We start from the raw sequence: 21,851 nt of genomic DNA on the forward strand, positions 1-21,851 counted from the left end.
GGATCCTCCTCTTGGCGGGGCTTGGCAGTGAGGAGCGGCGCCGCTCTCCGGAGACCCGGCGGGCCTGGAGGAGCTTTAGCGCGCTCCGTCCCTGCTGTTTGAGACCGGCCTCATGAATAAAGATTTCAGTCACGTTCGACACACCAGAACCCCGGAACTACCACAATGACAAACCAGTGCTTTATGATCTCTGCAGCGCGCCCGGCATATGCACGTTCATAATCTCCCGCTCACTATATCAATCATATGGAGTTGGTTTTTGATGGAGGTGGACGAGCCTCGCCGTTCCGCCGCCGCCGCCGCCGCCTGTTTGGAGACGGCACCGGACTGGAAATGATTATTTAATATGTGGTGTCAATAGATATTTAATCTAGCCGGGGAAACAGCAGCCTTGGCCCTGAGGAGGATGCGTGTGAGATTCTCAGCGCTGTTTGGCGTGTTGCCAGAGAGTTTCAAGTGATTCGCATAGCTAATAATGCGTTATAATTTCTGTTTTGTGATCGTACAGGAAGCATGGAGCCGGGCTCATGTCGACTGAAGGGGCAAGGCTGGAAAATTCTTTTAAAACTATTTCTGTAATTTGAAAAAAAATAAATAAATAAATAAAAATGTAGTGAAGTCATTTCAAGCAGTTTTCAAGTTTCAATGAGCGGCCTTGAAAATCAGACGTAAAGCAGCTGCAGTTGTAATTTATCTTTCACTTTTATCATAATTATTCTTATGTTTTTAATATATGTTTTTCTCATTGAAACGTCTTTGAACACTGTCTCGTCAGTTCGTTTCTCTCTTTTTATTTAAATGAAGCGAATCCTAAAGTTTTAAGTGTTTTTCTCTTCATCGGCTAAAAGTAAAACAATGAGGTATTTATTTAAGACGCCTGTTTGTTTTAAGTCTGCAGGAGACATATTAGAATTATAGAATAACTTAAATTGTTAAAAGATGAGTGAAATAACAGTGAAGACCGAGTAGTTTCAAATTAATAGTAGTATTGAACACACTCAAACCAAAAGAATTACAAAAAAAAAACCTTCAAAGCGTCTATTGATGGTTTCCTCTTGATGACTCTCGTTGACCGACACTACAGCTCGGTTATTTTGAGGCTCTACAGGATATTACTGTAAAGAATCTGAGTGAATACCGACGCTAAGCGTTATTCAGATCCATTAGATCCGATGAATACTACTCACGGTATCATTGAAACACCCTCCAGAAGAAGACTCACAACACACACGGCTCTCCGTGTGTGTGTGTGTGTGTGTGTGTGTGTGTGTGTTGGCTCACATGTTGAAACTCTCTCATCTCACGCTCTGGATCTATTATACACGCATACGTTGTGTATTAGAAGTTGTGCACACAAAACGCTTGCATCCCGCACTATTATCCCGACTGCATCTGTTCCCATCAAGGCACAAATACATCAATGCAGTGGCGAGGAGCGGCGGAGTCGGGGGAAGATTCATAAGAATCATGTGCTGTCACACACACAGGGATCCATCTCATCAGCATGATGACCTGCTGTGAAGATATCCCCTGTCACAAGATGAAAAACCCAGTCCTGATCTCATCCCGGCTTATTCCCCATAGTGCAGGAAATTATTCATGGTTTTATTGTTTCAAAAGTCCTTCTTTTCTTTTTGTTTTGTTTGTGGCTGGTTTTTTTATTGACGCGGGCAGGCTTCTGAAAGGTGCTGCAGGTGCGGCGGCTCGGCCCCAGCAGACGTGTAGCGGAGTGTAAGCGCTGTGTCTGCTCTGCCTCCCCTCTCCAGGCCTGACAGCGGCGGCGGCGGCAGCTGCCAACGCCGCCATCGCAGAGGCCATGAAGGTCAAGAAGATCAAGCTGGAGGCGATGAGCAGCTACCACAGCAACGCCAACCACCACGGGGCCGACGGCGAGAACGGAGACCTGAGCTCCAGCGTCGGTGAGCACGCCCTGCACACACACACACACACACACACACACACTGTCACAAACAGACACACACCTTTTACACATCTCTGTAAGAAACTGTTGTGTTTGCCTTTACAAACCCACACAGACTCCACAGATCTTCACTATGTTTATTCACTTTAAAGTTTTCACTGTTTTATTCCCTTTAAAGGACGAATTTCAGGAAAAAAAAAATACATGAATATAAAAATTTATATTCAATTAAACAAAGTTCCATATCATCACATAACACTTATGTCAACATTTCATACAGCAGTGAGTCAAATATCATGTTATTTGCTCAAATTAGCATTTGTTCATGTTATTATGGGAAGTTTAGAGCTGAACTGTCCTCCATTGGTCTCGAGTCTTACAAATTTCTCTCATCCTGCACGTCTTGATGTCCAGAGCTGCTTTAGTTCACCGGCATTGTTAGTTACAGAAGTTCCCAAACGTTATATCGTATATAAAATTAAACATTTAACAATTATCTGTCAACAGTTTTGGCTAAGAGTATGAATTAGATACATTAATGGGGTTGTGTTTGTGATGCTGAAGGATCTGTGTCACTCACAGGTTCAGTCAGAGACAATGGAATAAACTCAAATAGCACGCATCAAATCACAAACCCTCATTTCATATAAACTGCTGAAAAAATCCAAATATTTTTACATATTTAATCTGTGCATTCAGAATAGCGGTCGTCAAAATGTTCCAACACTTTAATTTTGCTCAGTTACAAGTAAATTTAGTTTTCTTTGAAATAAGGATCGATATGGCTTTTTTAGGGCCGATGCCGATTATTGGTACTTATGGAAACCGATAACTGATATGTCGAACTGATATTCATTTGCAGTAAAAATGAACACTTTGGCATCGGGTGAGACATTGTTCCACAGCCCAGACTAGTGACTTCAGGCAGAGAGCGACGGCTGTATTTATGATCCAGAGAGCAGGTTTTTAAACAAATTTATTTTATCGGCTATTGGTGGAAAAAAAGGCCGATGCTGATTATTGGAAAAATGCCCAATATCGGCCGATATTATCGGCCAGGCCGATAATTGCTCGATCCTTACTTTGAAATATATTCAAATAAAAACATAAAATCTTCTTTTGAAATTCTATTAGTGACTCATTTAATGTCACTAATTTCCTTTTCTAAAGTATGAAATATCTGAGTTGAAAACACATTCCTCAGCAGAACCGTGAAGTTTATTAAAATGTCTTCATGATTGTTGTTTTGTGAACAAACGTTGATTTAAAGCAGAATTTAAGTTATTGGCTCCGAGAAGCAGATGGAAAAGCTCTGGATCAGAGTTTGAATTGTGAATTTACTCAGCGCTGATTTTAAAGTAGCTGAATGGATTACATGGCGGGAAACGCTCTTCAGTATCAGCAGAGTTCCTCCAACAAACATTTGAATGAACAAAAAACAGACCGGAGTAAATGAGAGCGTCGATGTTCATCTCTGTGTTGGACACCTGAATGAATGGATGATTGAGAGACGGGCTCTGTGGCGGCGCCGTGTCCCTGGATCAGAACCGAACAGTGAAATGAAGCCGCTCACTCAGCTCCACTGATTTAACGGCGCCGCTTTGATTCCACTGGAAACCCCCCGTCATGGTCCTGAGTGTTGTTCTCCTTCAAGTATTTGATGTTGAAAGGAAGGAAAATCTTAATAGCTGAGTGAAACTGTGAATTCGGTTTCCCAAAGCTATCAGCTTTTAACAAGCTCTAATTGAATTGCTGTGAGAGCTCTGCTTTTTCACCGTGTGCCATTTCAATTAATTATTAGCTCCGAAAATGCAGAAGGATTTTTTTTTTTTTTTTGTAATATCACACACAACCACTTAGTGTATTAAAGAGAATGATAATGTATGTTAGTGCAGATTCATGAGCCCATTTCAAATTATCCACCAAATGTAATCCCTGTAGCTTTGGTTGCTAAATTGAGGTTTTGATTCACTTACTGTCGTAAATGGCTGGACTCCTGAATCCATTCCGGTGGTAATACTTGACACCGCGCGGCTTATGGCGCGCCGGCATGAAAACAGGATGTGTTTCTAAGCAGATTTAACAATGCGAAATGCATAAAGTGTTAGGTCATCACTCCCGGAGAATGGAGTGTGTAAAAGAGAGAATACGAGCCTGCGAGGTCACAGAAATAAAGATAAATGTGAGCACCAACAGCAAGGCTACGGCAATGGAGCTAATAAGAAACTGTTTTATCTTTTTACAATTTAAATTGTAACCTTGAGCCCGCAGCCAGCCACACGGGCTCCCGGTAGAATCATAATTCTGGCGAGGGGGAGCGGTTCTGGGTGCGGGCGCACGGGCCTCAGCATTAGCTCTCTGAGTGAAATATATGGCGGCGACGCCTCTCGGCCCCATCCACAATCAATTGGATTCTTTTCCTTTAATATTTACTCGCAGCGATGAGATGCTCGTCTGCATGGTGATGAACAGTCTGCCACTGGCGTTTGAAGGTGACCTGTCAGTGAGTATGGACAAATCTCTCGCTCGCAGAAATGTAGAAAATAAATCATTAGGGGCAGGCAGTCAGACAGGGGCCTCTCTCTCTCCCTCACTCTCCCCGGATTTAAATCAGCTCAGATTTATGATTTGAATTAATGCTTCGTTTGGTCAAAGGAATGGTCGCGGAGACAAATGATGTTTGGTACTGAAACCATCCTAATATTGATTACTGGGTGTCGCAGCAATCTCTTGTTTATATCAAGCACTCTCCTGTGACAGGGTGGCCAGCAGGAGTCATCCTGATAATACGCCGGAGATATATGGCCCGCTCTGCTCTGTGCAGCCGTGAAACACTGCCAGCTCGCCGTTGTCTCTCTCCTCCAGCTCCCTCCACTCACATGTTCATTCTCCACCGTCAGGAGAGAAACAAACAAACAACTTTAAAGAAATTATTTAAAGTGCTTGGCCCAGGCCTGATTTATGGCTGCGAGTATTTTGGAGTATGAATGCCTAATATGTCCGGCTCTGCAGCCTATTATCCAAAAGCAATCCGAAGGTATAAATCAGCGGAGCAGGAGGGGATTGTGTCGCGCTGGAGCATTGTTGGGCCCGTTGACTGGGGAGTGACTTCATGCTGTTTTCAACAGACTCAGACCACAGCTGCTCCGAGGAAGCAGACCGGCGTTTTATAATCATCCAGCTTAAACTAAGACCCGCACAAACGGATGTGTTTACTTACACAAATTATGTTACCAGGCACGATAGGAATTGATATGTTAATGAGCACGCTTCCGATAATACCACTAAGGACACAGATCCATTTAATCAGAAGGAGATACTACATAAAGCCGTCGAAAAAAAGAGAAAAAAAACCCTCCTCGGGCTAAAATACAGGTGCTTCATCTCTGTGTTTGTCTGAAGCAGATCTTGTATTGTGAAGCGCTTAAAGCGAATATAGCAGTGAAGGACACTCGGCGCTGTTTGTAGAGTCGGATTGCCCGCCGCTGTCTTTGTGTTGATGTAAATTGAACAGGCTAATGTTTCCACCTCGCATTAAATATTCATCACAATTAGACCTTCCTGTTTGCATCAATGTTATTAATTATAAGGAAAGAAACTGCCATTTTAGCTCTCCCGCAAAATAACCAAACGTACTTAATGAGAGCTGGAGAGGCAGAAGTAGGAGTGGATGAAGGGGAGAGACGGAGAGATGGAGTGATTGCAAAATGTAAAGAGAGACGGAATGAAAGCTGCGCGTGTGTGTGTGTGTGTGTGTGGGAGAGTGTCTTTCTTTGATTTTCCCTCACACTCTTTAGTTGGGCAGAGGGAGCTCTCTCAAAGCACAATGTGGATTGTTCCTGTGCCTCTCAGGAAATGCCACAATTACAGATCACAGACCAAGCAAAACACGTGTGGCGCTTGGCCTTGAGGGGGATAAACAGCCCGCCATTCCCTCCCAGTGCATTGACCCCAGCCACAACCTTCATTACTGGGAGAAAAAATATTGTCAGCTGCCCACTAACAAACACCTGCCAATTTCAGGAGGAGGAATTGGCTTTTTTCAGCCGCAGAAGGAAAATAAACTGTTTCTTCGAGCTGCAGAAGACGGTAGGAAAGGAAGATAAGGCTCGGGGTTTACCCTCGTCCGTTCCTTTCTCCGTCTCGCTGCCGTCCTCCCCCCACTGTCGGTCTTTGGCCACTGGGTGCTGCCCTGCCACTCATCTGCCTCCTCGCCACACAGCTCTAATGGAGCTGAAATCCTGTTTGTAATTAGATATGGGAATTCCTCTGTCATCAGCCAGATGATGCCGCGACACGCAGGCCAGGCAGCGGCTCCGAGAGTGGACGACGCCGGAGTCGCCGCTAACTTTTAACGCATTAAACCGAGTATTTAACACCCTGAACCTGCGGCGCTGCGAGCGGGGCGGGGAGATCTTCGGAACCCCTTTGTGCGGCGAGCGTGGCGCCGGTCCAGGCAGAGGCATGCTGGGCCGGAGCCGGACGGGTGGTGACAGGTACCTGGAGCGCTGCCTGAGCGGAGACGGCGAGGAAGCATCACTCTCGCTTCCCTGGGTCATCAGGCTAATTTCTGCAAGCCCTACCCTCACACTTCCGTGTTTGTGTATGTGTGTGTGTCTGTGTGTGTCTGTGTGTGCGCATGCTCGTTTGAGAGAGAGAGGGAGAGAGAGGGAGAGGGGGCCTTGGCCCCTGAGAGCGCTCTGTGAGGAGACCACAGCTGTACACTCCCAGCAGCTAATTGGTCCTTATCTAGCTGTCCCATTCATCTTCATTTTTTACCAATTACTGAGCATTATCTGTGTTCTCAGTTGGGTATGGGACTTAATCCTTTTTGGTTAAGCTGGTGCTACAGCTTGCAAATTTCAAATGGAGGAAAGGGGGGTGGGGGGGGGGGGGTGATGGGGTGCATGTGGGGAAGAGGAGGGAAAGAGGGGGGGCAAAAGTCATAGCAAAAACAAACTCTGAAACTTCCCATCATCCCTCGCTGGCAGGAAGCAATCAATAAACAATGACATCACATGAAGGAGAGGGGAAGAAATGGAAGGGATCAATTATTGGCGTTATAATTCAAGTCCTTGTTTGCAAACGTTGCAGCCTCATTGATCAGGCCGCTCCTGTTGCACTCTCCATTATTGACTTGTTAAAACCATATTTTCTCATCATCAGTGGTTTTAGTCTTTGCCCGCACAGATAACGACACTTTAAGGTGGTGCTGGTGGGGGGTGGGGTGGGGGGGGGGGGGTGGGGGGGGTGGGGGGGTGGGGGGGGGGGGGTTCGTTAATTATTCAGCATGTATTCATTTTAAAGCACAGCGAGTCAAAATCATCCTGTTTTCTCTACAAAACAATGCGAGTACAGTACATTGCTCATCCAGAAGGTACATCAAGACGCCGCAATCTGGGGCAGTTAGCCTTAATTTTCCGAGATCAATGCATAACTAGGCTCCTCTCTATATGGGGTCCGCGCCTGGCCATGTTGCCGAGCTGAGTGCAGTCAGCCTGGAGACCATGCACTAATTACTGGAGTGTTTACAGCTCTGTTGGATAGCATTTGTACAATTTTGGACCACATCAGTGAATGCGAGCGCCGCGCGATACTCTGATAAATAAGACATTAAGATGACTGTTTAAATGAGTGTAGCTGTTGACGGTGTTAATGAAACAGCATTTGTGATAATCTCTAATCAATAATGACTTGAACACAGATTTGACATAGGTGAAATTAACACACACACACACACACATGCATGCATGCATGTATATTTACAGAACCGTGGGCATGCATGTCAGCAGACGCAAACAATCACGCCGCACACGGGAGCGGGACGCATATAGAGCCGGCGCTCTGCTCTTTGATAGGGATCTGTTTGGTCACACTCTCTGCGCCAGCTGTCAGCCCGGCTCCACTGCTGCGATTTAATTAGTCTGTTTATGTCCTTTCTAATAATAAAGCTCTCTGGGTGGAGGGACACATCCAACCAGCTAACCAGGCGCTCCAACCTGCTAGCTGCGCGAGCGCCGGTGGCCCCGGCGCCGCGGAATGTGGGCCATGATGGAGGATGGTGGCAACTTCCTGCTCCTCCAGACAGAACATTGGCCCTCGGGCTCAGATCTGGTATCACCCCCTACTCAATCCTAACCTTAACCATTAGGGGATAAAGCACACACTGACCTGATATGAGTGTCTAGGGGCAACTTCATCCATCTTCCTCCCCAGCTCTCTTGTGGGAGCCTTTGTCAGCCGAGGCTCTTTGGAGAGACGAGATTGTAGCCATAGGCTGAATGGAATTCATTTCACGAACATATCATAACACCTCTTTCTGCGCCGCGGATTATTGTCTCGTCTGATTCCCGCAATTACGGCGCGGTTTGTTTGGATTCCTTTATTCTGGTATCAAGGCTGTTCTGGATGAAACTGGAGCAGCTGGAGCTGCCAGTGCTGGGGGAACGGGGAGCCGGCGGTGGCGTGGCGAGCAGACAGACAGCCTTCCAGTCTGAGTGAAGAGCTTGATGGGTCTCGGGCTCTCTCTTGGGCTTTGGCCCTCACCATCTCTCTATTAGTCTGCCGGGCTCCTGGGAGCCAGGTGACAGATAAGTGTGGAACGACACACACATTTTAATAGACATTTCAAAAGATAAACCTGATAATCATTTCTCTCTTTAATGAAGTCTAATGTCCTCGTTCTAATTCCGGTTGCGTCGGCTGTTAAGCATCGGCGTAATACTTGAATATGCATGATTGGGAAATTGTGCGGCGCGCTGATGTAGCTGCAAAATACACAAACGCAGACAACTGCAGAAATAGATTACAATAACAGGGGGAATTGATTAAACATTATTTCCGTAATGATCCATATCAAGTTCTATCATCTTTGAGTGGCAGCGGCGTTGCAGTGCTACAGAGAGGGAGAGGCAAACGGCGCGCCGCGGAAATATTAGTCTGATTGTCTCTAGTGGTTAGTTCACAATAGCAGCGGCAGAGCTATAAAAAACAACTGACCAGTCGAGTTGTCATCCCTCATCAACATTAGGCCTCATTCTTCATTAATTGGATAGATTAATTTGGAGCGCTTTGATGCGGGGGTGATGCATGTGTTGGGCTGTCCCCTCCCCACTATCCTCTGTCAGGTTGAATTTAGCCCGGGAAGGGGCTGACCTTTGAGAGTGAAGAGATCAACACAATTTGAAAAGACAATGTCACTTGGTGTAAATGTGATACGTGTAATAAATGACATTCAACCTTTCAGTGATGATGAGCTTTCGCAGGTCGGAGTAATGTGAAAATATACATGGCGTGTAATTGCAGAGAACGGGAGCCGCTTCCACTAAGATGGCGCTGCATTAGCGCCTCTCGTTTCGTTATGATTACGTCTAAGAGGAGACATTAGCATGGCGGGATCATATCACTGTGTACACAATAACAGTAACCACGGCGCGCTGATGACAACCACAAAATGACAATCTCTTTTTACTGTGATTACACCGGAAAAACGTCCCGTTGCCATCAGGGCCAGATTGAAAAGAGTTGGTGTGTGTCGCGGAAGCCACTCAGTCTGAACTGCAGGTGTGTGTGTGTGTGTGTGTGTGTGTGTGTGTGTGTTTTTCCTTTCTCAATTATGATATGGTAACCCTCATCCGAACGCAGCTATCAGCCACCGTGGGCCCAGACATCTTCACCATCGCAGCCTCTCCCACGGGGCCCAGATAAAGAGCCGGAGAGCAAGCAAGTTCAAACAATGTGCAGGAATTTCACAATCAGCATGTCCTTCACAGCGGGAACAAAGACAGCTGCCTCTCCGGGAGAAAAAAAAATACAAGTATTGACAACTTCTTCTGGAGCAAACTTAGAACGTGTCAAAACTGGCCTGGAATCAGTCAAATCAGTCCTGAAACACTAAGAGGAAATATCCCAAACCCTCTGCTTTATTCACACTTTATTCATGTTTTTAAAATATGGATGTTGCACGATTGGGAATCAAACCAACAACCCTGCGACTGAACGATGACCCACTGCCACCAGAGGGCTCAGTGGTTCGGGAGACGACCTTGAAAAGTTGAAGGAGGATAAAATTACATTTTTAAAAATCAATCAATCAATAAATGGAACGGTTGTTCCTAGGTTGGCCACTGGGTGTCGCAGTATTTCAGTAAAGCACAAATCGTTCACGCTGGAGGCTACAGATGAGAATATCGATGTCAGGTAAATCTTTTAAATCAGCGTTGCTTTAAATTTTAGTTTGACGTTCTAGTGTCAAGAGGAACCGTTGAGGTGAAGCTCGGGTTGAGCTGGTGGAGCCTCTGCTCTCAGGTCTGAGTCTGCGCCGCCGATCACAGCGTTTAAAAGGCGATCGAGACAGAAATCACTTCATCGTTAAATAAATACTGAGGGTGAGTTTATGATTATTTGCAAGCTGAAACTAAAACCTGAGAAACAACCGGATTTTAACAAATTAGTGTGAAGTGGGCAGAAGGGTTCCAGGTTGCACTAATAGTTTCAGTGAAAAGAGATTTTCAGAATGTACTTGAACTTCTTTGCAGTAAAACCAAAGGGATGATATTTTTAAATTTGTTGAGATTTAAAAGTTATATTGATTTTGCTTCTAGAATGCAGCCGGGAGTAAACTGAGCGGAATTAAAATTGGCTTCATGCTCCTGCTATAAATAATTCAAATGAACTCTGAACGGTTATGTTTCATCTTAATACAATTAAATTCAGACCGAGTGTGTAAACTGCAGGGACGTAAAGCGGCCTGGCTACAGAGGAATCACCTTGAACCTGTACACCGTATCCCAGAATGCCTCTGGTGAGGCGTCGGTGTCGGAGCACTGAGTGCGCAGGAGCTAGTGACGCTAATTTTGTAATTAAAGCAAATTATCTGATGACCACATGCAAACCGATCCCCCCTCCTCCCCCCCACTGAGGCGATATGACGGCGGAGCGGGCCGTGATTGATAACGCTCGTCGATATATTTCATTTCGGGAGCCTTAGTCAAATGACAACTGGTTGTCATTGACTGAAAGCAATCTTTTTAAAAGGGGGGCCTTTGCTAAGTATCAGATGAAAATGATTCCTCTGTCTGCTTGGGTGTCACTGTCTGCAGGAGCTTTATTGATTGGGCCTGAATATATTGCAGCCGCAGTAGTAGCAGCTGCTGGCAATATCTCTCCTCTCCTCCTGCTCTCCGCTCGCCGCCGGATGCCGGGGCTCCCGCGCCGACTCCGCGTCTTTATCAAGAGTGATGTGTGACAAATGTGAAGTGAGCCTGGTTCCGACCCAAATTAGAGGCGCGAGCGCCGTTTGCTAATGTGTCCTGAAGGCCTGGCTGTCTCGGCCGTCCCCAGCCACGTGCATGATTGCGTTAACTAAAGCCGCCATTGTCTTTTCCTCCCCGCCCCCCGCCGCCGCCGCCGCCGCCGCCGCCGCCGCTCTGTACGCCCGGCCGGCGTTATCAAGCACAAGGATGCTGGCATTGGTTGGTAAAGGTCATTTACTGTAATGAGATTTGCCACATGCAAGCATATGGCTTGATTATTGCCCTGTTCGTTAACATTTCCAGCAAAGAGACAAATAGACAGCGGAAACGGGAGGAGTGGCGCGGCGAGGGCGGAACGTGTCTCGCATCCCCCCCCCCCCTCCCCCCCCCCCCCCCCCCCCCCCCCCCCCCCCCCCCCCCCCCCCCCCCTCGCCAAAGGTAGGACCAACTTCTTCCACAACGGATCTGTCACCGAGATGATTGATCTTTCAATTTTCATAAGGAATGCGTGCCATTAGAGCCGGAGATTTAAATTATCCTATAAAAGTTGCCTGCTTTAGATTTTTTATGCACTTAAAGGACAAACACCTCTGTCTGTCTCCTCCATAATTCCTGCCACATGTTCCACTCCAGCGGTTTGGGTTCCACAGCAATTATGCTCCCTCATCAAAGCAGAAATGTTTTCTTATCGTGTTTTCTCTTACATTACACCAGGCCTTTTGGCAGCGAGCCGCCGCTCACCTGAATCCCGGGGAAATGCAGATCTGCTTCACACACACTTTGTTTGTTGAAATCTGTCCAATCTTCATAACTGTTGGAATGTAAAGCATATTGTTTGCTTGTGTGTGTGTGTGTGTGTGTGTGTGTGTGTGTGTGTGTGTGTGTGTGTGTGTGTGTCATCATTGTCTGAGCGTGGAGCGGCGTGTTTTCATGTTTACCTCCCTTTGTTTCGGACGCATTCGTTTTATGTGTGTGTGTGCGTGTGTGTGTGTGTGTGTGTGTGTGTGTGTGTGTGTGAGCGTACAGCAGGTATTTAACAAAGACAAGATGTTTGCTTTATTATCAACATTAACTGCGTAAACACCAAAAGCTTCAAAGTTTCGTTGGGTGACACCGAGGGGCCGTGGGTGGCTACATCAAAGCCCCGTACCTTCCTCTCTCCCCCCGTTCTAATGAGAAACAGGACTCAGCCTGCCATCTGTGTGTGTGTGTGTGTGTGTGTGTGTGTGTGTGTGTGTGTGTGTGTGCGTTGTGGATGCAGGAGCAGCTTTTTGCTGGTGTTGTCTAAAGTGGCGCTCGGTTCGGGCTTCTGGAGATTAACAGTGCTGGTCGGGACCGGTTCGCGCTGCGGGCTGAGGCCTCCAAAGACCCTTTTTCACGAGCCGTTCATTTCCTTTCGGGAACCGGCGCGCAAAAAAAAAAATCCTTGATACGACCACAACAAAGGCCCCGCCGTGCGCGCGCGCCGCCGTCTCACCTTCGCCGGGGAAGGGCGCGCGCGACATGGGGCCATTTTTACAAGCGCAATTAGGAGGAAAAAAACTGCGATTGTTGTGGAGCGGCGGGCTGCACACACATTGTGCGGTTTAGTCAGTCCATTTAGCCGGCGTGACTGGTGAGAGCGGCCCTGCCCGGTTTGACAGATCAGAAGAAAAAAAAAACATATCTCAACACGGTGAAAACCAAAGGCTTAGCAGTGAGCAAATCAGCCCTTTGTCTTGTTCAATTCAAATCAAAGGATAACCGGGAATGTTTGTTTGACAACAGCATTTACAATGCATTGTTCTGAAGCCCAGAGCCTCCCAAACAAAGACAGATAGGCTTTAAACAAGTCATTTAATTAGCACCGGATCCCCAGCTTTGGCTGCGCCAGCCAATTATACATTCCTGAGGCATGTGCAGGTCCTATTTCACCGGAGCGAGAGGCAGATCCTCTCCAGCCCTGTCTCTTACAGTACATCTCTCCCCTTTCCATTTAAGAGAAGGTAAATAGCCCAGACAGACAGCTTCATTAGCCAGCGTCTGAAGAGCGCCGGGCCGATTGTCGCTTAAATAGTGCGCTTTTACTGCAGGCCCAGCCGGCGACCTCCGATCAATTACAGCTGACATTATTGTTTGTCGGGAGCTTTTTTTCCTGGACAGAGGGAGTAAAAAACGAGATCAGGCTTGAGCTTTGGCTGGAAATGTAATCTTCCCCCTCTCTTTGGTTCTTTCGCTCCACAAACAATAAATCATTCAGTTGAAGAGATAATAAAGTGCCAAGTAGGAGCTAGTTTAATTTTGTCAGGGGAAATCTGTCCACAACAGAGTTAAGGGGTGAGGCTGCTTCCTCATACCGTTTTCAATGACAATGGCTTAGTTCCCTTTTTTCTTCTTCTTCTCTCTTTTTTTTTTTTTTTTTGTGGCGTGAGGTGGCCGGAAAGGCTGAACTTCTGTTTCGATGAAGATTAACGGCTCCACAAATCACTGCAAGTTATCATTTTGTCATCAAAATAAATGACTGCTCTCTCTTTTTTTTAATCATTCTAAAACAGTCAGCGTTCAATCTCTTTTGGTGTGACTCTTCTAAGTAACGGACCCGCCGTCCGTCCGTCCGTCCGCCCGTCCGCCCGTCCGCCGCGCCGCCGCGGCCTGATGTAACAGCTTTTTAATCACGTTGTTACCAAGGGCTGTTTTAATTCATTCAATTCATCCTCGGCGATTCGGATCTTTGCTCATCCATGCGTGAACTCCCCGGCACGGCACGACATAATAGCTGAGCTGTTTATATTGGTATTAAGTGATTTGTAGTTTTAATGATGGTAAATAGGAGTTCACCTTTGGAGCTCCCTCAGGCTTACTTCAGGTAAATTACTCCAAATGCATTGTTTATGCCCTTCAGGAGAGGCAGAGCAGGGGGGGCTGCTGGGAATTCACCTCTCACCAGGTCTGAACTTCTGCATCGCAGATTAACACAAACCGACAAATATCTTTCTGACGGTTCGCTCGCCGGAATATCTGCACGATATCCGAGTGATTAATGAGTCCGACTGATGCCTGTCGAACGAGGAAAACTTCAAGAAAAAAAAAAGAGAAACTCACAGTTGATAATTGCTGAGTTATATGGAGTCCTGAGCTGTTTCCTTTAACGAGAAAATCGCTAACAAATGAGGGGAAATTGCATATGAATGACTTGAGAAGAGTGAAGTGTCTTTGCAGAAACGCCAGGTCCGCTGAATGCAGCAATGTCCTCCTCACCTGGCTCCTTTCAGCCCGGATAAAGGCCGCTGGTGGGCCTCGCCGGTCCGCGCCACATTCCCCTACAGTGGCCTGAAAGGCTCTTTATGAGGGAAACATTGCTTTAGGATGGGGTGACATGAAAGGGGCCGGACAGGCCCCGAAAGCGAGACTAATACCCCTCGGAGCGAACAGAGGGTCAGTGTTCCAGCGCCGGGCCGTCAGTCAGGCGGGGAGACGTCGGCGGCGTTCGTATACCATCAAGTCGCAGCAACGGCGAAACAACGAGCGGAGGAATGTGATTAACAGAGCGCCGGCTCGTGTGTTTTTGAGGTGACTTCTCCCCTCTTTTTCATACTTTTCCAATAAGTCTTTATGCGGCGCGCTGCGTCTGATTGAATGGGTGTAATGTATCCACCTCAAAAGCAGAATAAGTCTCTTCTCTCCGGCCCTTGAGTGGCCTTGAAAGGCTGATAGGTAGCCCAGACCTCTCCATGTTGTCCTACAGTAAGTACCCCCGCAATCAGGCCCTCTGTGGTGTTTTTTAATTGAGCTCAGCCTGCTGAGTGGTAATTGATTCAGCCGGCGCTGCAGCGGAGGCGCCGATACAAGGTGCTGCTTGGCTTTCGCCTTTCTTTAATCTCCCCTGCTTTATATTGTTTGGGAATACTCGCCACTGAGAAACTGCATGCCATCTTTCTTATGGAAATCAATGCTTCTTTTGGAAGGAGGGGAGCGACAGAGAGGAGTACTTCTCATGTCCTTTCATTTTCAACCAGTGTCCTTCTCTTTAGAGGCTCCGCCATGCAGATCTCCTTGCCCTTTGGCTACTGATGTTTTGTCAGAAGAGAAGAGTGGAGTTGTTTTGTGGATAGCTTTCTGTAGTGCGCTATCTTTTTTCCCCCTCTTTCTTTCACGCGGGTTTTTTTTTTCCTTCCTTTTTTTTTTTTTTTTTTTTTTACCTTGAACCGCGCTGCCAAGAAAGAGAGAAAAAAGGAGTGAAAAATCAACAGAGAGCCTCAATCAGATCCAATAGTGTCTATGAGGTTTTCTTTAAAGCATTTGAGGAAAAGCATCTGAGTGGTGGAGGAATGAGACCAAACTGTTCCCAGTCACTTTTGATCCTGCCAGTTCAAAGTCCCCACGGAGCAGAGAGGAGGGGGGACGGCGTGTGTGTGTGTGTGTGCGTGTGTGTGTGTGTGTGTGTGTGTGTGTGTGGCGGGGGGGTACAGACACCTAGCTTTGACCTTCTGTCTGCGCTCGTGTCCTTTGAAAGTTGGCTTGTTTTCATTAAGCGGGCAGAAGCTCGGTGCACGGCCACTCCAGCGACGGGCCCCGAGCCCCCCACGGTATCTTTAATAGACATTCTTTACATTTTCGGACTGCTAATGTCTTCAATTTTCCCAATTAGGCGTCCATTGCCAGACAGCAATTGAATAATTTAAAACATTTGTGAGATATCTCTGATGTTGTAATGGAATAATTTGTGTGCATATAAAAGAAGAAGAAGGAGAAAATCCCATTATTGTGCGAGCAGAGAGAGTCTAACTCTTTTTTCGGTCTCTCTCTGGCTCTGGTCTGGAATATCGGCGCTATAATTAGCCTGAAGTCATTGCTATGCTGTAATCTGACGGTACTTGTTTGTCATTAGCACATTTAACTAGTCATTTGGGTAATGGCTTTCAAGATTGCCTTTGTTTTTACATAGATATTTTTTATATGTAAATATTGAGACAATTTCCATAATGTGCCCTTTTTATTCATCACAGAATAATTGATGCATCTTTATTGCAGTGTAAACTTTGGTCTTTGAATGACTGTGTATAGAGTTATCATCCCCGTTTTCTTTATTATTATTGCAGTAGAATCCATTATTAACGTATGTTGTAAAACATTTATGTGTATTATGTTAACATGGAAAGATACCCGAGCAGCCATTTGAATTATTCCAGTCTTTTCCTAATGGACGGCCGTGTAAAGCTTTAGTGTTATTGGACAGCGATTTTAAAGCGGATCTCAGTGGAGGGAATTGCGGATTGCTGGATGAACAGCAGCAGGTTCGGAGTTTGGCAAGTTTCCCCCGCGAGCATCTCACTCATAACACGCGCCATTGAGTAACCAACGACCTCCTCGTGTGTCTCAGGCCTGGAACTCCCCTTCATGATGATGCCACACCCCCTGATCCCCGTCAGCCTGCCGCCAGCCTCTGTCACCATGGCGATGAGCCAGATGAACCACCTCAGCACCATCGCCAACATGGCCGCCGCAGCACAGGGCCAGAGCCTGCCCTCCAGAATGGTCACCTCTGTTATAAAGGTGAGTTTTAAATCTGGGAGGGCCGTTCCTGGACGTGCGAGACGTGCGGCTCGCCGCGGCGCCGCGCTCTGGGTGTTTATTTGGTGTTTGTGGTTTCTGTGGCTACTGGGGTTGCAGGAACGGGTTCCGGACAGTCCCTCCCCCGCCCCGTCCCTAGAAGACCACCGGAGGCCGGGCAGCCACCCGTCGTCCCACCGCAGCAGCAGCGTGTCCAGCTCGCCGGCGCACACAGAGAGCTCCTCAGACCGGATACGTACGTCTCCGCCGCCGCGACACCGCCACACCAGGCAGATCCCAGAAACCCGAGCTTCCTCTCTGCTCCCCACAGCGGCCCATCACAACGGCCTGGCCATGAACCAGGCCCTGCTCGGCCTGTCGCCCAACCTGGCGCCGGGGCCCAAGGAGGGCGACCTGGCCCACGACATGAGCCACGAAGTCAAGAGGATGCACGCCGACAAAGGTCAGTCCGGTTCCACTGGTTTGAACAGAAAACGACACCGAAGTGAAACGTAACAGCGGCATAAGTACCACACCCGGAAGGTACAGGCACAAATATCTAATGTTTAATCCTGGAGATTAACAAACCTGCTGATAAACAGCAATTTAGAAAGAACAGGTGAATTTTCTGACGCTAGTTTTGCCGCTATTACAGGAGTGGAAGTTTGAGGAATTTCTGTTTTTCAACAAAACCACCACAAAAACTGTTTCAGTGGTAGAGGAATCAAAAAAGAAGAATTAAGGCATCATGTGATCGTTGGTACCACTCTTTAGGAGTAAAATTACATTTCTGTGTTTTTAAAAATTACACTCCTAGTCTATTTTTAGATATTCATTTCAGTAATTCTTACTGTTACAGTTCATTTTTATATTTCATTTGTTTTTTTAATCGTTTTCCTCGTTGTATTCTACTCAGAATTAGTCAAATTAAAGGCGGATTATTAAAACAATAAATATTCTGGAGAAATACAGACCAGAGATGTGAGTCTCAACAAGATTTAAACTCTTTATTTCTGTGTGTTTCAGTTTCCTGTGTGTTACAGTGGTTCCTCAGTCTGGATGTTTGTTCAGCTTTATGTGCTCGTTTAATGACACCCTTGGAGTTTTCCTCATTAACAGAGAGGACATCTACCAGTCTGACTCTTCACTGTCAGCAAACGTCTCCTCAAAAATCACTTCTGTTCTCACACAGACGTATTATTCCTTTTCTTTCATATTTAATGTTGACGTTTTCACGCAAACAGAGAAAAGAGGCCACTTTGCGCCCGTGCTCTCTTTATCCTGTCTCCAACTGAAGGAATAATTCTCCGTGTTCAGCCCGGATCAGCCTGTGAATCAGTGTTTTGTTTTTATTCTAATTTCATTATGCAAGTGGAGAGAAAGAGAAAAAAAAAGGGACAAAGAAAGAAAAAAGAATCAGATAGAAATCTACTAAGCATGGTGGATTAAATACAAAATGAAGCAAATAATAGATTTTGGTATTCTCCGTTGGGTTGGCGGCGCTGTGCCGGGCGGCGCAGGGTGGGGTGAAGCTGATAATGATATTAAAACCACTGTGGAAATCATCGGGCCGCTCGCTCCCCGATGGCGGCGCCGACGTGGAGATCAGTGTTAGACCTTCACTCGCCGGGTGTGAAGCAGTGAATAGTAATAATTAGCAGGATCATGAGCTGAATTTATGGGTCACAAACCGCCGAACTGTGCGTGGATGTGAGTGCGCGCCCGAGTGTGTCTTCGCGGTAACGCAAAAACACACACAGGAAAAAAAAAAAAAAGAGAAAGAAATAAAGAAAGAGTGACGTTTAAGCAAGTGTCCACACACGTACATCAGCTGGATGTTTTTTCTCGGCTGGTAATCTTGCTGCTCAGCTGAAGTGCCTCCTCCATATTCAGATAATCAACACAAATGACTCTAATTCCTGCGCAATATGAGAGGAGGAAGCGAATGACCCGGCGATCCACGCCAGTTCTAACTAGTTGACCCGCGCGCATTTACTCACAAACACTCGCCGCATTATCTTTGAGATTGTCAATTCCTAATATGTCACTGGACTTGATTAGGATTCTGCGCTCTCCAGTGTGTGCGCCAGAGGTCTCGGGCTGTGGAAAACATTTTTATAAAATAACCCATTAATGCAGAGGAGTGCAACTAAATTAGTTACCAATTTGCTGAGCATGAATTAATGAAGAGAGCTTCTCCCGGCTCCCACAGTTGTAATTTTCATAATAACCCCAGACCTTTATTTGGCAGGTTGTTTAGTTTTTTCGTTTGAAGGTTTTCATTAGTCTAATGAGGACTGTGCAAGGGCGAGCAGTCAGCACAATTTACATGAGGAAGCTATCATAATAAATGAGGCAATTTGAATAACATGCACAGGTTTATGCAGCGAGATAAGAGAGATTGTAGCAGCCAGATTCAGAGGTAACCAATACATTAGAACCAACTAATAACCAAAGTAATTCCAATAAAAGCTTTAAGTGAAGGGAATAAAATTAATGATAGATATATTGAACTGTAATGATATGATACACGATGCATTAGATTAATAAAACGAATGTGTTCTATTGTTAAGGAGGGGGGGAGGCCTCCGCATCCCAGGCTTTGTTTATGGTGAGCTTTTTAATTAGGCTTGTTCATCGCATCAGTTTGTTTAGATAAATGAGATAACATTCCAATGGTTTAATGATATCTCTCCACTTGTTTGATCTTTATGATCCTGGCAGAGCATTAAATTAATCTCTCGCTCCGCGCTCGTCGGAGGGAAGGGAGCGAGCGAGCGGTGGCCCGGCTCGTATGGAGACCGTTTAGACGTCCAGACGCCTCAGAGACGGACGCCGCAACGTCTCGCCGCTCGCGGCCCTCCAGCACGTCTCATCTTCCTCATGTCGTCCCTGCCGATGAAGGACAAAGGCTGTTTGTTGTCATTTAAAAAAGACACTTTTCCAAAGTTGTGTCACCCGGTGCAGAGTAGCCAGATGGTTGGGGGGGGGAGGCCGTCGTTTGAACTCGATTATTTTTTGTCCAAATTTTTGCTTGAGAGAAAAAGGGAGATTAGATGATGTGTGAGGAAAAAAGGCGAGTAGAAAGCTAAGTGTTATCTCACATGTGACTAATTGAATTGCTTCAAACGGAAAGTCTGTGGCGATCGCTTCCGACAAGCCTCTGTCTCGTGAAACAGCAGGTAGCTGACAAACAAGGGGAAATTTGAAAGGTACGGAAGCCTTTGGCTGTAAACTCACTTTGGACATCAAACACGGGATATCACTTTATTTCCTTGGGGAGAAGGTGTTTGAAACACGAGCCATATGTACAGTATGTATGTGCAAGAACAAGAGTTTTCTGTTAAAAAAGCATGTGGCAGCTGAAGCGTTTTGCCAGAGGATCTCGGCGCCGCACACACACACACACACACACACACACACACACACACACACACACACACTCGCACGTGCGTGCGCGCCAGCCGTCCCTGTGCAGTTGAACGTGTCACATCTCTTTTCCACCGAGCTAAGAGCGGCTGACAGAACCGTCGCAGGCGACCGCGGCGCCGAAGCTGATTCCGTAAACCGAGTTTTAAAAGCGGATGAATCACCGGTAATGCGATATCGGCGCTTCCCCGCCAAACCTTATACATTCCTGTTGACACAACGGGAGATGCACTCATAATGCCCCCCCCCCCCCCCCCCCTCCCATCGCCCCCCCGGCGCTGCATCACGTCGCCTCCAGCTGCATTGTTTCATACCTGCTATGAGCGGAGCGGCGGATTGGCCACGCCCAGACAGGTGCCGCCATCGCAGCCGGTTAGCGTACGGACCTGTGGATGAGAGCGGGAGGGAGGAGGGAGGGAAGGGGGTGGGGGGTAGGTAGTAGTTAAAAAAAAAAAAAGATGAAAAAGACAAAAAAAAAGTGACTTGAAGCCTTTGTAGCCTTTGTTCCGCTCCGTCTTTGCATAAGCATTCGCCGTGATAAAAAGGCGGCCGGGGGACTTTGGGTCAGGCGCGGAAGTTTGGGCGGCGTCGGTTCGGAGCGCCTCTCCGTCTCGACGTAAATATTTCACTGACATTGATGGTATCTCCCCAACAGTGTCATTAAAAGTTGGCGGTTTCTCTTCATCTGCCGGCGCCGGGCCGGGGCCTCCCGCTCCCGTCCTTGGCATCGCCGGCTTCAAACGCCTGCTGACTACCTGACTTTCCCGAAGTCGGGCGGCAGGATCATTAGCCATCACAACCCCGGAATGTGACTTGGCAGACAATAATGCTTTATGATCAAACAACTTGTCAGTGCGTCCCGTTGAAATGAAAGAGTGCAAAAAAATAATTCAATAGAGGATCAATCAAATTTCCGCGGCCGTGTGAGGGAGATGCTGATGGTGCAGAGAGGGGCTATTCCTCCAGGACGCCGCAGTTCATTTGGATATTTGTTCTCCCCCTCATGAATGTTCCATTGCGTGACACCATCTCCTGCTAATCACATTTCACTGAAAAGGGGGGGATGATGCTTTTAGGGACGTTGAAAAGAGAGAGGTTCTTTTTAATCTTTGAAATGCCTCAAAAGTGACAGAATGCTTTCTCCTGCCAAGACGTGAGCCTCGGATGGGGAGATAAATATGCTGTGGTCAGCTAAGTGTATCTAGTGAGCAGAGAGGCAAATTTAATAATGCATTATCATTCACTGGCGAAGGTGAAATCTCCCTGTCCATCAGAAGGCTGAGGCCTGTTTCATGTTACCCTTCACTGCAAATGAACAAGTGCTTTACTCAGCCATACCAGAGATGCACAGTAGGCACCGCTGCCTTGCTATATGTGCCGCTCCGGACCGTCAGGAAAAACAGGCCCGTAATCAAAGCAATCTATCGGTCTTGACTGGAGACATTAATGATCAGCGGCTCCTGTCCTGATAAAACAGTTTGAAACAAAAGCCCTCCTCTCTTTTCTTGTCTTTTCTTTTTTTTTCCCCCTCCCGCTCCCTCTCTTTGAGAACACAAGGTGCGTTTTACATATCTGAGCATCTGCTATTATGCAGATTGTGGGAACATATTTACCTGAATGCCCTTGGACAACAGCATTAAACAATTATGAAGATTATGTACAATGCAGCAAATTTGCGATTCAAAACAATTCATATCCTCGCCGTGGCAACTGTTGCA

The 21,851-nt window shown here is 46.7% G+C and overlaps 1 protein-coding gene across 1 annotated transcript in view; it reads left to right on the forward strand.

The window, feature by feature from the left end:
• dachd (dachshund d) overlaps nucleotides 1-21,851 on the forward strand; it is a 90,993-nt gene that overhangs the window by 51,427 nt on the left and 17,715 nt on the right. The window contains exons 3-6 of the mRNA XM_030111166.1: nucleotides 1,767-1,919; nucleotides 16,535-16,707; nucleotides 16,816-16,960; nucleotides 17,036-17,167. Of these exons, the coding sequence (XP_029967026.1) occupies nucleotides 1,767-1,919; nucleotides 16,535-16,707; nucleotides 16,816-16,960; nucleotides 17,036-17,167 (603 nt within the window). The remainder of the gene's footprint in view (nucleotides 1-1,766; nucleotides 1,920-16,534; nucleotides 16,708-16,815; nucleotides 16,961-17,035; nucleotides 17,168-21,851) is intronic.

This window comes from Salarias fasciatus, chromosome 16, assembly GCF_902148845.1.
Source record: "Salarias fasciatus chromosome 16, fSalaFa1.1, whole genome shotgun sequence".
Classification (NCBI taxonomy): domain Eukaryota; kingdom Metazoa; phylum Chordata; class Actinopteri; order Blenniiformes; family Blenniidae; genus Salarias; species Salarias fasciatus.